Source organism: Triturus cristatus, chromosome 10 (genome assembly GCF_964204655.1).
Source record: "Triturus cristatus chromosome 10, aTriCri1.1, whole genome shotgun sequence".
Classification (NCBI taxonomy): domain Eukaryota; kingdom Metazoa; phylum Chordata; class Amphibia; order Caudata; family Salamandridae; genus Triturus; species Triturus cristatus.
The window spans coordinates 154,601,409-154,614,293 of record NC_140593.1 but is presented as its reverse complement, the minus strand read 5'-3'; the positions used below and the strand labels follow the sequence as shown (position 1 = coordinate 154,614,293).

The window sequence follows — 12,885 nt, the reverse complement described above, 5'->3', positions numbered from 1 at the left end:
TGCTGTTCTCACCTCTAAGCTCCATTGTACCTCCTGCCCTAGTCTCAGTTTCACTGCCCACCCCATCTGCACCCCTTTCACTGGCTGTTCTCAGTTCACCTCCGGTTCCCTTCACACCGTGTGCCCCTATCTTAATTCTGGCTCGAATCCCACCTACTGTCCCACTTTCACATGTGTGTTCCATCTCACCCACTGTCCCAATCTCACATGTGTGTTCCATCTCACCTAATGTCCCACAAGTGTCTTTCATCTCACCTACTGTCCCACTCTAATGTGCCTTCCATCTCACTGTCCCACTTTCTCATGCGTCTTCCATCTCACCCACTGTCCCACTTGTTTCTTCCATCTCATCCACTGTCCCACTCTCACCCGCTCTCACACGTGTCTTTCATCTTACTCCCTGCCCCACTCTCGCGAATGTCTTCCTTCTCACCTACTGTCCCAATTTCACGTCTTCCATCTCACCGACTGCCCCATTTTCACGTCTTCAATTTCACTCACTGTCCCACTCTCGCATATCTCTTCCATCTTACTCACTGTCCCACATTCAGGTGTCTTCCATCTCACCCACTGTCCCACTCTCACATGTCTTCATCTCACTCTCTGTCCCACTCTCATTTGTCTTCCATCTCACTCACTGTCCCACTCTCACGTCTCTTCCATCTCACTCATTGTCCTACTCTGGCATGTCTCTTCCATCTCACCTACTTTCCCACTCACGTGTCTTTCATCTCACCCACTGTCCTACTCTCACGACTTCCATCTCACCCACTGTCCCACTCCACATGAGTCTTCCATCTCACTCACTGTCCCACTCTCCCATCCTCTTCCCCTCTCACCTCTGTCTGATATTAGGCCTCTGGCTCCTGTCTCACCTCCTGTTCCCCATCTAACCCCCTGCACCAATCGAATCTGGCGTCTTACCCACCCAGCTACCCGTCTTCCATCTCATTCTTACCTCCTGCCCCTCTCACCTCCTGTCCGAATCTCACCTCTTGTTCCCTCTCACCTGTGGTTAATTTCTTACCTATTGACCCCTCCCCAGGTCTGCCACTCACCATGGAAGGCTTCGCCTCTGTGTACTACAGTGAACCATCCGTCATGGGCTTCCTCGCCAACGTCATCAGCGCCTTCCTGGTGGCCCTACAGAACTTCTTTTACTTCCACACCAAAGTGAACGCTGAAGGTGTGGAGAACATCCTGGCAGGTGAGTGTGGCAGCCACAGATCACACAAAGGGTTACAGTTGGCGCAGGGATAACATGCATAAAACACTTGGAGGGAGGGGGTACACACTCGCACACACAGAAACACACACCCGTGTTGACAATTCCTGTGTTATCTCTTGCAGGGGTCCATCTCATCCTGATTGGAGGACTGACACAACTCATTGCTGGCTTCCTGTGCTTCCGGAAGTACGATCACCTTGGAAGCACCGCCTTTGTGGCATTTGCCGCCCTCTGGAGCAGCTACGGGGCTACACGTGTCGTCCTGGGAGCGTATCCCACCATCCACAACACCACACAAACCCTGAACATTTCTAATAGCCAGACCATCATGGCAGCCTCCCCTCTTCCGGTCAGCGAGAGCGCAGTAGCAGGGCTGGTGGCATACACCGCCGTCGCCTTCATCCTTTCCTTCTGCTCGGCCACCGTTAACTACGTCATGCCCTTCGTGTTTGGCGCCATCACCCTCACGCTGGTCTTCGAGGCAGTGGGGCTCTTTGGACAGTGGGCGCTGGTGGTCTCGGGGACCCTGGAGCTGCTCATTGTGTTGTTTGGGTTCTATGGCGCCACTGCCCTGCTCCTGAAGGGCCTGACCCAGAGGAATGTCCTTCCAGGCTTCGGGAACCCCATGTTCAGCGTCTTGCTTCTGGGCTCGGCCAACAGCACCTCTTCCAGTGGCATCGGGGAGGAGACCAAGAAGAACTCCAAGTACGCGGAGCCCATGGCCTTGGGACACATCGCTGACGCTGTGGCCTCGCTCATCTTTGCCTTTTATTCCTTTGGGTACATGAAAACCTTCTACATTGGCGCCATCTGGGTCAGCATCAATGCGCTGTCCCAGCTCTGCGCCAGCTACTACAGTTACTTGAGAGAAGACGTCTACCACACCACCAAGCTTGGACTCCACAGCCTGTTCTGGTTGCTGATGTCCTGGGAAGAGTTCATCCTCACGGTGCTCCTCTCGGGGGACAATGTGGACAAGAGCCGAGCGGGCATGGTGGGGGGCTGGTTCTTTCTGGTCGCCGCTTGCATCCTCTGCCTGATGTCCCTCAACAGAGACCTCCTGGAGGTGCTGCAGAATTCATGCTTCCTCCTCCTCACTGTCTCCACCATCCAACAGATTCCACTCCAGGGATCCCATATCTTCTTCGGAGTGGTCTGCAGCATTTACACAGCCACCTCCCTCTACGCCACTTTTGCCAGCCTCATTAACTCCATCGCTGATAAGTCATTGATCTCTACTGGACCTCAAGTGATGTCATCGGCTACGCTCCAGGACTTGCTGCTGTGCCTGAAGCGTGTCACCAGCAGGTCTAAGGAGGGCCAGGAGGTCAGCACTACCAGATGCCACCTCCCGGATGCCCTCTTCTTCATCTGCAATGGCTTGGCCTCACTCTCTGCCATCCAGGGGTCCCTGGATGACCCCACCAGAGCCCACCTCTCCATCCCTTGGGTGCTAATCCCTGGTGCTCTCTTCCAGTTGTACGTCTGCAGGATCGTGGTCCAGAGAGGTCGAAGATTTGGGTCGGTCCTACCATTCTGTTATGCGGCTGTATGGGCCACATGGGCGTGGCTCCGACTTGCAGGTAACTTGTGATCTCTTAATCTTAATCTTTACATTGTGCAAAATGTTTTCAGAAAAGTCCTAGGGATCAAGTGTCATGAAGCTTCTGTGTGGTTTAGATTCTATGGCATACCAGTAGGGGCAGTGGAGGTGATGTATATTTCTGGGTATGAGTTTCATTTGGAGTAGCCATGCATGCAGGTAGTTTCTTGATGATGTCACATAGAGTTCTTTTTCTGACTGGGGGCCCTTGTAACCAGTGACCTGAAGAAGTACCTGGTAGGGATCATATGTGATGACTGCCAAGTGGAGGGCAAATGGTTGAAGAGGAGTGCAGCTGGTGGCCACTAGGAGGGGACTAATGACTTATGGAACCATTAATGGATCTGGATAAACTATTGTTGATAATCCAGTTGTGGGAAGAACCAATAGTTATTATCACCTTTGTTCAAATAACTGCTCATTTATTGTACCTCTGGGCATATTTACCAGAATTATCACTCAGATGAACTGGGATTAGGTGTTTTCGAGAAGTGTGTTTCACCAAGTCAGGGCGCACCTGTTCAGGATGAGGTGGAAGATACAGTTTTACACATCATCAGAAGCCAATATCTAGCACCATGATTGGCTGTTAGAAGAGTGAGGTGTTGGACAGTATATGGTCCTCTTCCATCCCTTGTCTCTCCTCCTGGCCATCTCCTGCCCTTGAAGGAAGAGCTCCTTCCTATGTTCTGTTTCATCCATGACTAACCCTCTGCCCCTCCTCCTCTTCCCTCTCCAGGTCCCCTGCTGAATATCCACGTCGCCAGTTATGGTGCATTCACTGTTGGTGCCGTCACCTTCCTGGTCATCAATGTCTTCCTGATGTCCTTGGGTAAGTCTCTCCGGATACCGATGTCCAGTCATCCCTCTGTTGAGTACTTGAGGCCCAGGTGCCCTGACAGACAGCAGCTGCTTCCGGCTGTAGTGGGTACAGGCCGGTGTCTGTCACTCGATGGTCCATATGCACCATAGGTCCATAGTTCTGGGGCATCGTAGTGTCCTCATCCAAAGACTTAAGCAACTGCGACCCCCGCAGACCTCTGAAATATGTCATTTCTGACCTCTGATGCCATCCTGTTCTGCTTGTTCCATAGTCGCCTATGCCAACGTGGTGCTGGTGCTGCTCGCCCTGCTGATGGAGGTGGTGATGGTCTGTTTCCTGCTCTTCACCTTGGAATGCCTGCCCCTCGCGCTCGAGAGTAAGTTGACACCTTCCATGTGGGTTCCTCTTGTGAGTTAATTCATGTCAGTGATCTCTAAAGGGTTAATACATGATAAACAGGCAATTTCTATCAAGTGCCATCCCGAGTCCACTTGTAATGTGGTGGTGGCCAAAGGCGAGTGGTCTGTAGAAAGGACTGGAGTGTGCCTGACAAGCCTGTGCTTCTGAAAGTCTTTGGGGCGGTTGGGGGGGGTGGAGTGTGAACAGAGTTAGTTACCTATTAGACTCTGCTAGAGGTGGTCTCTACAAGGCAAGGTGGGCTGGAAAGGAGTTAGTCACAACCCTGACATGTGCCTGGTTCTCTGCCAGACCTCACATCTCTTAGTTTCTGTATCCGTCTCTCCAATGCTGCCTTGTTAATACGAATAGTTGGGATGAGCCCCATAACCCTAGGAACCAGGGCAATTAAGTATAAACCAAGAAAGGGGTTCCCGTACCAGTTTAAATGTTTTACCACACTTAATTTCATACAGACCGAAGGTGAGTGAAAAAGTAATCTCTGTCTTATGTTTTTATTTTATTGACTTCTTGGGTGACATTTACCTTTGTAAAATCCCTTCTGAAGGAAACCCTGTCTTGCTTTAACATTAACTTGATCAGCACACGCTTCTCTTTTGTTGATATTATTGAACTTAAAGTCTAATTTTCCCATCTTTGTGTGTTTTTTCAGTCACAGTATTGTCCGTCTTCAGTATCGTCTGTATCTACGGGGCGGCGGCATCTCTTGGAAACTGCATTTTCAGCAAGGACCTAATTCCCATGGGACCACCTCTCTTCAAGGTACATACAATATGTTACGATTACTATTCTTAAATTAACACTCAGTTCCAATAAATGTGTCTCTCAAATAATCAGTCCATCTTAGTCCTCTAACTCTGGGATGTGCATGTGCTGCTCAAGGACAGCTGTAGGTGGCGCTGTCTCACCCCTTGTCTGCTCTTTGTCCTTTTAGGAAACAAAGTCAGAGGAGAAAGTTGAGGCGTCCGACTCCTGCTTGTGCCCCGATTCCTATCGCACCAGCAGTCTAAGGACCATCGCTGCCCTGCTGGACCAGGGTGGGGTGTGCGGGGTCCCCACAGACACTGTCTACGCCCTGGCGGCCTCCTGCAAACACCCCGAGGCCATCCAGAAGATTTACACCATCAAGGTGAGCACCGAGGAGCGGACTTCCGCAGAATTTACCAGAGGCCGAGACAGATGCTCTGTCATTCAAGAATAAGGGACACCTTTTACTAGAATTGTTAGAAATCACCCTGTGGGCGGAGACATTGTCATGGCAACGTCAGGGTAAAACCATTCTGCAGAGGTGTGTTTACCATGGTGATACCAGACTGGAGTACGTACAGTTGGATATATTGTCATCTAAATGACAGGGTAAAACCATTCTGCAGAGGTGTGTTTACCATGGTGATACCAGACTGGAGTATGTACAGTTGGATATATTGTCATATAAATGGCAGGGTAAACCATTCTGCAGAGGTGTGATTACCATAGTGATACCAGCCTGTAGTATATATAGTTGGATATATTGTCATGGAAATGAGAGGGTAAAACCATTCTGCAGGTGAGGATTTTCATGGTAATATCTGCCTAGAAAGTTCCAACTCCAAAACTTATTTTTTAAAAAGGAAAGCAGCCAGTTTAAAGGGTAGCTTGTCATACTTTGGGGGAGAGTGCGAGATGGGGGTGATAAGGGAAGTGTGGGCTCCAGTCCACACATAGTCTCAGGAGAGAACCCTGCTTTAGGGGCAGTAGATCCGAGCGAGATGCTATCACATGTACAAGAAAGATACTAATGCCCCAGATTACACAGTGAGTCTGCATTCTCAGACTGTGCAGATTCCATTGCGTTGAACTCTGTGGCCAGTGTCTGTCTGCTATAGAACATTAGAAAGAGCGTAACAAAGAACAAGGGAACCCTGTGTGTCAAGAGGGACCGAGGGTAATAGTGTATTGCAAGAGACATAGGTTCCTACCAAACAACATAAGTGTATAAACACAGAACTACAATTAGAGCTGTGTGGTACTTCCAAATGGAAAGGATTGTATTTATTTAAACATGCAGCAAAAAGGAACAATAACATTGACAGTCCAGTGGGTAACGTGACGGGTATGGAAATCAACAGATTTCCAGACCTCAGGAATTTGCATCAATATGTGACATTATTGATACATATTTAGAACAGTCACAATGCCAAAAGACAACTTGTGCTCAACAGAAATCATCATACATTAGGAGTCATGGTGTAAGTGTCATTAGAAGGCCATACAGGCTTTTAACTTGTATAATCTGTTGTCTAGCACTAGAGACATTTAGTTTATTTACAGAGGTGGTGTGACTGGTTCTAAGGTCACTTAGGTATCACGTGATCTTGCACATAATGTCTGAAGGCCCTGCCCTCCCCCTTCTCTCTCTAAACCATTCATTACTTCCCTCTCTTCCATCCGCTGCAGGACCGACCCCTGGAGAAGCCCATCTGTATCTGCATCTCCCACCTGGACCAGCTGCGGGCCGTGAGACCCCCGTTCAGCCCCCTGTTGTGGGACTTCATGGGGAGCGTCTACCCTGGGGGTATCAGCTGCATTGTCCAGAAGGGGGAGTGGCTAAAGAGGATGGGTACGTGTGACCTCTTTTGCATGGGCTGTTTCTTTCTCCAAAGAAGGGTGGGCTGGGGAGGATAGAGGGGTGAGGGATACAAATGCCAGAAATTGTACCTGGGGAAATTCAGGGGTGTGCTCACTTCATGTATATGTTGCTTGTCTGAATCATGCTTTATTCACCCCCCCCCCTTATGTGTACCGACCCCCATCTCTTGCGCAAATTACTTGCACCTTTCACTCCATTCACCCCCCAATGTCTATAGACCCCCATCTCATGTAGCTATTGTATGTACAGATCAGGGTCTATTCACCCCTTAATGTCTACAGACCCCCCATCTCAGGTACCTATTGTATGTATCAGAGTTCATTCAGCCCCCCCAATATATGCATACCCCAGTTCATGAAGATATTACCTACACATTCACCCCTTGATATCTACAGACCCGCATCTCATGGAGATATTACATGCACATGGACCCCCTGATGTCTACAGACCCCCATCTCATGCAAGCATTGCATGTACATTCACCCTCCTGATGTTTACAGATCCCCATCTCATATAGCTATTGTATGTGCATATCAGGGTTCAGTGATCCCAATTCTGTGTAGCGGTCCCTATCACATGGAGCTATTGCATATACATATCAGGGTCCGGTCCCCCCTTTAATATGAAGCAACCCCAATCTCATGCAGGTATTACATGCACATTCACCCCTAAAGCACACAGACCCCCATCTCATGTACCCATTGCATGTACATATATATATTTGGAAACATGCCACTCTTCTCCCCCTAAAGAAAAAATCTAATGGGGACCCTAAGGATCTCAATAATCTCCGTCCAATCTCCCTCCTTGCAGCACCAGGCAAAATGCTTGAAAAAGTTATCCAGCGGCAATTAAATCAATTCATTGAATACAACAAAACTCTACATGAGACGCAATCAGGCTTCCGACCTGGTTTTAGCACCGAAACAGCTTTAATTGAGGTGGCAGAGTCAGTAAGGTGGTCGATGGACTCGGGAGACTCAGCGATGCTGGTGCTCCTGGATCTGTCGGCCGCCTTTGACACGGTCGACCACGCTATACTACTGTCTCGACTAGCGGAGATAGGCATCCAGGGTCAGGCACTGAAGTGGTTACAGTCCTATCTGACTCAAAGAACTCAGAAGGTGGCATTAAGGGACGTCTTTTCTACACCTAAAGCGCTGAACTGTGGCGTCCCACAGGGCTCGGCTTTGAGCCCACTTTTATTTAATGTCTACCTGGCTCCACTCTTTACGCTGATCGCCAATTGGGGGATCAAGGCAATCTCATACGCCGACGATACCCAATTGGTGTTCCCATACTCAGAAGTGTCAGAGGCATCCTTCTCAAATTTTAAGGGGTGCCTACAAGACGTAGCCTGCTGGATGAACACCAATAAATTAAAGCTCAACACTAGTAAAACTGAGGTGATCTTCTTTGGCAGAGACCCCCCCCCACCATCTGATTTATGGTGGCCGGCAGAGATGGGTATAGCTCCCTCGCCTAGCCATTCTGCAAGAAATCTAGGTGTGCGGTGGGATGATAAGTTGTCCTTTGTTTCACACATACAGCAAGTTGCTGGCTGCTGTATGAGCAAGTTGAGGAATCTACGTAAGATTCTTCGACTTCTACCAGTCAGCTGCCGAAAAACCGTAGTCCACGCCACAGTTACATCCAGGCTGGATTACGCCAACGGTCTGTATTTGGGCCTACCAAAGTACCTTATACAGCAACTACAACTGGTTCAAAATGCGGCTGCGAGACTTTTAATGAGGATTCCGTTCAAGCACTCAGTCTCTCCGTACCTCCTCTCTCTTCACTGGTTACCAGTTGCTAGTAGAATAAAATTCAAAGCACTCACTCTGGCCTTCAGATCCTTATATGGAAACTGCCCAAATTACCTGAAAGTTCGACTTCCAAGGTATTCCCAATCTCGTTCGCTCAGATCCAACAACCATGTGCGTCTGACAGCCCCTAGAGTAAAAAGAGCCCGGCTGGGAGGACGAACCTTCTCGGCCAATGTGGCCAATCTATGGAACTCACTACCCATCACCCTCCAACAGGCCCCATCTGAAGCCTGTTTTAAACACCTGCTGAAAACCTGGCTATTTACCCAGTCTCGCTAAATGCTACCCTCTCCAGCCTCCATGGTCTGATACACTTGTTCTCTCAGCGCCGGGACACCTCCTCGTGAGGTAGCTGTTCGCGCTATACAAAACTCTGTATTATTATTATTATTATGTATATATGTGTGTGTGTGTGATGTATGTGTACATGTGTGTAAAACAGATAAAAAAATATATGTGACTTCCACAATTCCTGACTAAAACATTAATGAAACCCCGCAGCAATGACAAAACAAGGAAAGGTTGCGCTCGGTATACTATGGCTGTATAAGAATTGTGTTGAGTCAGTGTACTTTTCAGTTGTAAAATAGTCCCTAGCGCAGACAGAATGATATATTAAACAGCCATAAAATGATATAAGACAGAAATACTTTTTTAAAGAATGTTTAACAATATGTATTGCAGACATCTGGCCTCTCAAGATATAACAAACAAATGTGTGCATGCCTTTCACAGTTTTTTAATCAGCCGCAGTGCATGCAGGTAACAGCGGTGGGGCGGTAGGGCCGCGTTGGGGGGGATATCGAGGGACCATACAGAGGGAAAATACATTTTTAATTTAATTTCCCCTCTGCATCGTCCCTCGAAACCCCCCCATGTGGCCCCACCGCTGTTTCCTGCACGGACCATGGCTGTTTGAAATGCTTTAGTAGAGCTTCTTTCATCCTAAATGGACAATGTGTGCCCACTGCACAACTAGAGCAATCACGTCTTCAAGGACCTTCATTAACTCTTGATGTTCTGAGGCTAGACCATTCAAACATCTGCTCAGATTAAGCACAACCAAATGAAGGCAACACTGTACAGCAACTCTGTTCATGATGCTGAGAAAATAAATACAGTCAAAGTCAAATGCTCAATCACTCACACCTGACTTGTTGCTGATTCATTTTTTTATGTTCTCCTTCTGTAGGAGTTGGACCAGCTTATGACATTGTGGGCACCAAAGACTCCATCATGATCCGAGTGCCGGACCACACTATCTCTGCCCACCTGACCGACATGACCGGCCCTCTGGCCATCACTTCTGCCAATCCCAGTGGGGAGTGTGACAGCACCCACCATGACATGGTCATCTCGTGAGTACTCATTCAGAACAGGGGCTGAAATCAGGAAAAGGTTGTGATTGGGCCTTCTGCATAAGAGATGGTGCCTGGGGTTTGAGAGTTACTAGATGGCTGCTAGGAGCTGAGGGCAGGGGCAAGGATTGTGGAAGGGCGTGAGCTGAAGATTCTGAAAGGTGAATGGAAGAGTGTTGGAGTATTGATGGGCGGTGAGCTATTTTGAATGAGGTTAGACTTTTTTTAAGAATATGACTAGACTGGTGCTACTGAAAGGTGAAAGGAGGGAAAAGGGTGTTGATGATATCTCATGCATATGTTTTAGGGTATTTGAGATGCTTGGCATAAGCCTATATGTGGGTGCATTAAACACAGGTGTGTTTGACTAGTTGAGCTTGAGGTCAGGTAGATGTTTGCCTTCCTCCGGCTTTCCCTTAATCCCCAGCACCTGAGCCTTTGTCGATTATTTCTTTAAATGAGTGATTTTGTATTTCCGCTTTGTGTTTCAGGCGTCTACGGCAGAAGCTGGAGGGGGTGCTGTGTGATGGGGACTCCTACGAGATGGTGGGCTCCACGGTGGTGAACTGTCTGAGGATAGACGAAGGTGGGTCTTAACCAATGCTTGTTTCTGTTTCATCTCTGTCCCCTGCTATTCCCAAACTAGATCAGTTGCATCCTTGGATATAAACAGGGGGCTCTGCACCCCCCACCCCTTCCCACCCGCCAAACACCTGCCATGAGATTTGGGAAAAAACAGTCTGAATCCAGTGGATTCCTGGTGTTCAAGGCATTCAGACTTACAAAGCCCAGAATGAATGGACAGCTGAAGCATTAAAGGGGCTAAGATAAGTGTGTAACAAAAAGATGCACTTTATTGAGCCCCTGAGGAAAACTTCAAGCGCTTGTTCAAAGTTTGCAGGGATGCCACCTATGCCAAATCCTGACCCCTACTTTCAACTTTACAAGCATTTCTCTTTATCATTAGTCTGCACTATTGGTGTACCATCTTGCATAATTGGTTTCACAAAATTTTGCTAAAATTACATGAATGGTGTGAAATTCAGTTCGCCTTTATCTTGCATGAAATTTTCATGGTAGTATATACCGCTCATTAAAAAGTCATGTTAGATACTGGCAGAAGACTTAATCAGCAAAAAATGTCTCCTACGGAGGCATTTTATGCTCAAATTCATCTCTAGTGAAGAAGAAATGATGCAAATTGCATACTGCAAATTCATCAAATTTAGTAATAGTGCTTACAAATTCACTCCGACTTAATTAGCACATGGACCCAGAACCTCCCTCAGTAAGACAATATTCCCCAAGGCGGGATTTTGTATTTTGTCCCCAAACCCATTGTTCTTTCTCAGGGACAATTCCACCCCGCCCAAGTTACCCAGTGCCTGAAGGTTCTTACTCTGCTCCCATCTGAAAATAGAGACCTCAGAATCACAGATTCTGACATGCAGATTTACAAAATATTGACCATACACAAATATACACAAATGTCTATTTAAAGAGCACTAGACCTGATAAAAGTTCCTAATTCCAGTGAGACTCACTCCATAATTATTGAAATACAGAGTTAACTTACTATTCCATCTCCTGTCTGAATTTATTAGTCAAGTGCTTGATAGTGAGTTTACTGTGAGTCGACATTTTTGCAGGGGGATTGTTGTTTGTGGTAGATATTTTGGCAGTGAAAGATTTCGAGTCTGTATTTTAGCAGTTTGTTGTTTCCATGATATCCCACCCTGCCCCAGTCATTCAATGTCTCCTTGAGGGCGCAGACCCCACGCTTTCTCCAGTCAGTATATGCCATGTGAGAGGGCGGTTCCCTCCTGGACTCCATCACCCATTGGATGCTGAGGAGCCAATCCCTACTGTGCTCATTATGCTTGTCTCTTCCCTTCCCTCTGCTGCTCACAGACCTCATAACTCTCTAATCCCTCTCAATCTCATGCTGTTGTGCTTCTTCCTTTCCAGGGATCCTGAGCATCGTGAGGGAGGGCTGTGTCCCCACCAGCCACATCATGCAGACGTTCGAGCGGGTGAAGAATGCGCAGGTGTGAGGCTACCATTTGCTACGACAAGTCTTGTTCTACTGACCACAGCAGCATCCGCACAAGACCTGAGCCAGCTGCCATTTGCACTTTATTAACTGGAAATAGAAGTATCACAATCTGAGGCCGGATATCCGCGTCGAGTCTGAGCTGAAGGGAAGACATTGCAAGAACAGACTTACAGACGGCAGTGGAGTCGGACATTCTTACAGACAGCTCACAATACTTTTTATCAGAATGCTTCAGTTTGATTGATTTGCAGATATTTTCTACCCTTCACACTCTGACAGGGCATGGACCTGAAAGTCAGCGCTTGGTGATGTGTACAGCGACAGATCCTCGATTCCACGCCCCCCAGGATGCAGGGGCACAGATCTAATGTATATATACTGTTGCATTTTGTTTGTGGTCTTTGCTTGTACATTATATTTAAGGCTCCCGGTTTTATGGTATTTATTTTTTGGCCATTTCCATCTGTATTTATCCATATTTATTTTTGGACCATTCTATCTGTATTTATCCAAATTTATTTTGTGTTTTGCGTATAAATGAAGTTATAAAACTGTACATTTCCATATCTATTTAAATGATAGACGCACAATCATACTTTGATGTCCTTCATGTTTTAGCTATTTAAGCTGCCAAATATTACATAACAATACATCCACTGGTAAATACTAGCATTATACCATAAATGTATTTTTTTACCCTCTACCCTAAAGGAATTTTAATTTATAGCTGATACCGATGTTGTTGAAAAATTCTATTTATTTTGTTACTGTTAGGATGTCTGGTCCTGTCAGACCTCTCACCAGGTTCGTGTGACAGAATACCGTCAGATCCAGACATCCCATATTGTTGCAACTAGAACTATTGGCTTCACTGGATGGTGCCGGCCACCCAATCGAGAGGAGCTTCAAGGATCACCGATAGAAGATTTTGGGTTTTAGGGACCT

The 12,885-nt window shown here is 47.3% G+C and overlaps 1 protein-coding gene across 1 annotated transcript; it reads left to right on the top strand.

Annotated features, from left to right (window-relative positions):
- The first annotated feature begins 1,059 nt into the window (after positions 1-1,059).
- On the top strand, positions 1,060-11,938 carry LOC146789116 (uncharacterized). Its single transcript, XM_085630008.1, has 10 exons — positions 1,060-1,207; positions 1,351-2,811; positions 3,571-3,663; positions 3,926-4,030; positions 4,724-4,833; positions 5,006-5,200; positions 6,508-6,670; positions 9,719-9,884; positions 10,376-10,470; positions 11,853-11,938. The coding sequence occupies exons 1-10, from the start codon at positions 1,060-1,062 to the stop codon at positions 11,936-11,938; spliced, it is 2,622 nt and encodes an 873-aa protein (XP_085486134.1).
- Positions 11,939-12,885: the final 947 nt, after the last annotated feature.

Coding starts and splice junctions, on each gene's coding strand:
- LOC146789116 (XM_085630008.1), top strand. CDS start 1,060: ATGGAAGGCTTCGCCTCTGTGTACTACAGTGAACCATCCGTCATGGGC. Junction 1,208..1,350: donor TGTGGAGAACATCCTGGCAG/GTGAGTGTGGCA, acceptor TATCTCTTGCAG/GGGTCCATCTCATCCTGATT. Junction 10,471..11,852: donor CTGTCTGAGGATAGACGAAG/GTGGGTCTTAAC, acceptor CTTCCTTTCCAG/GGATCCTGAGCATCGTGAGG.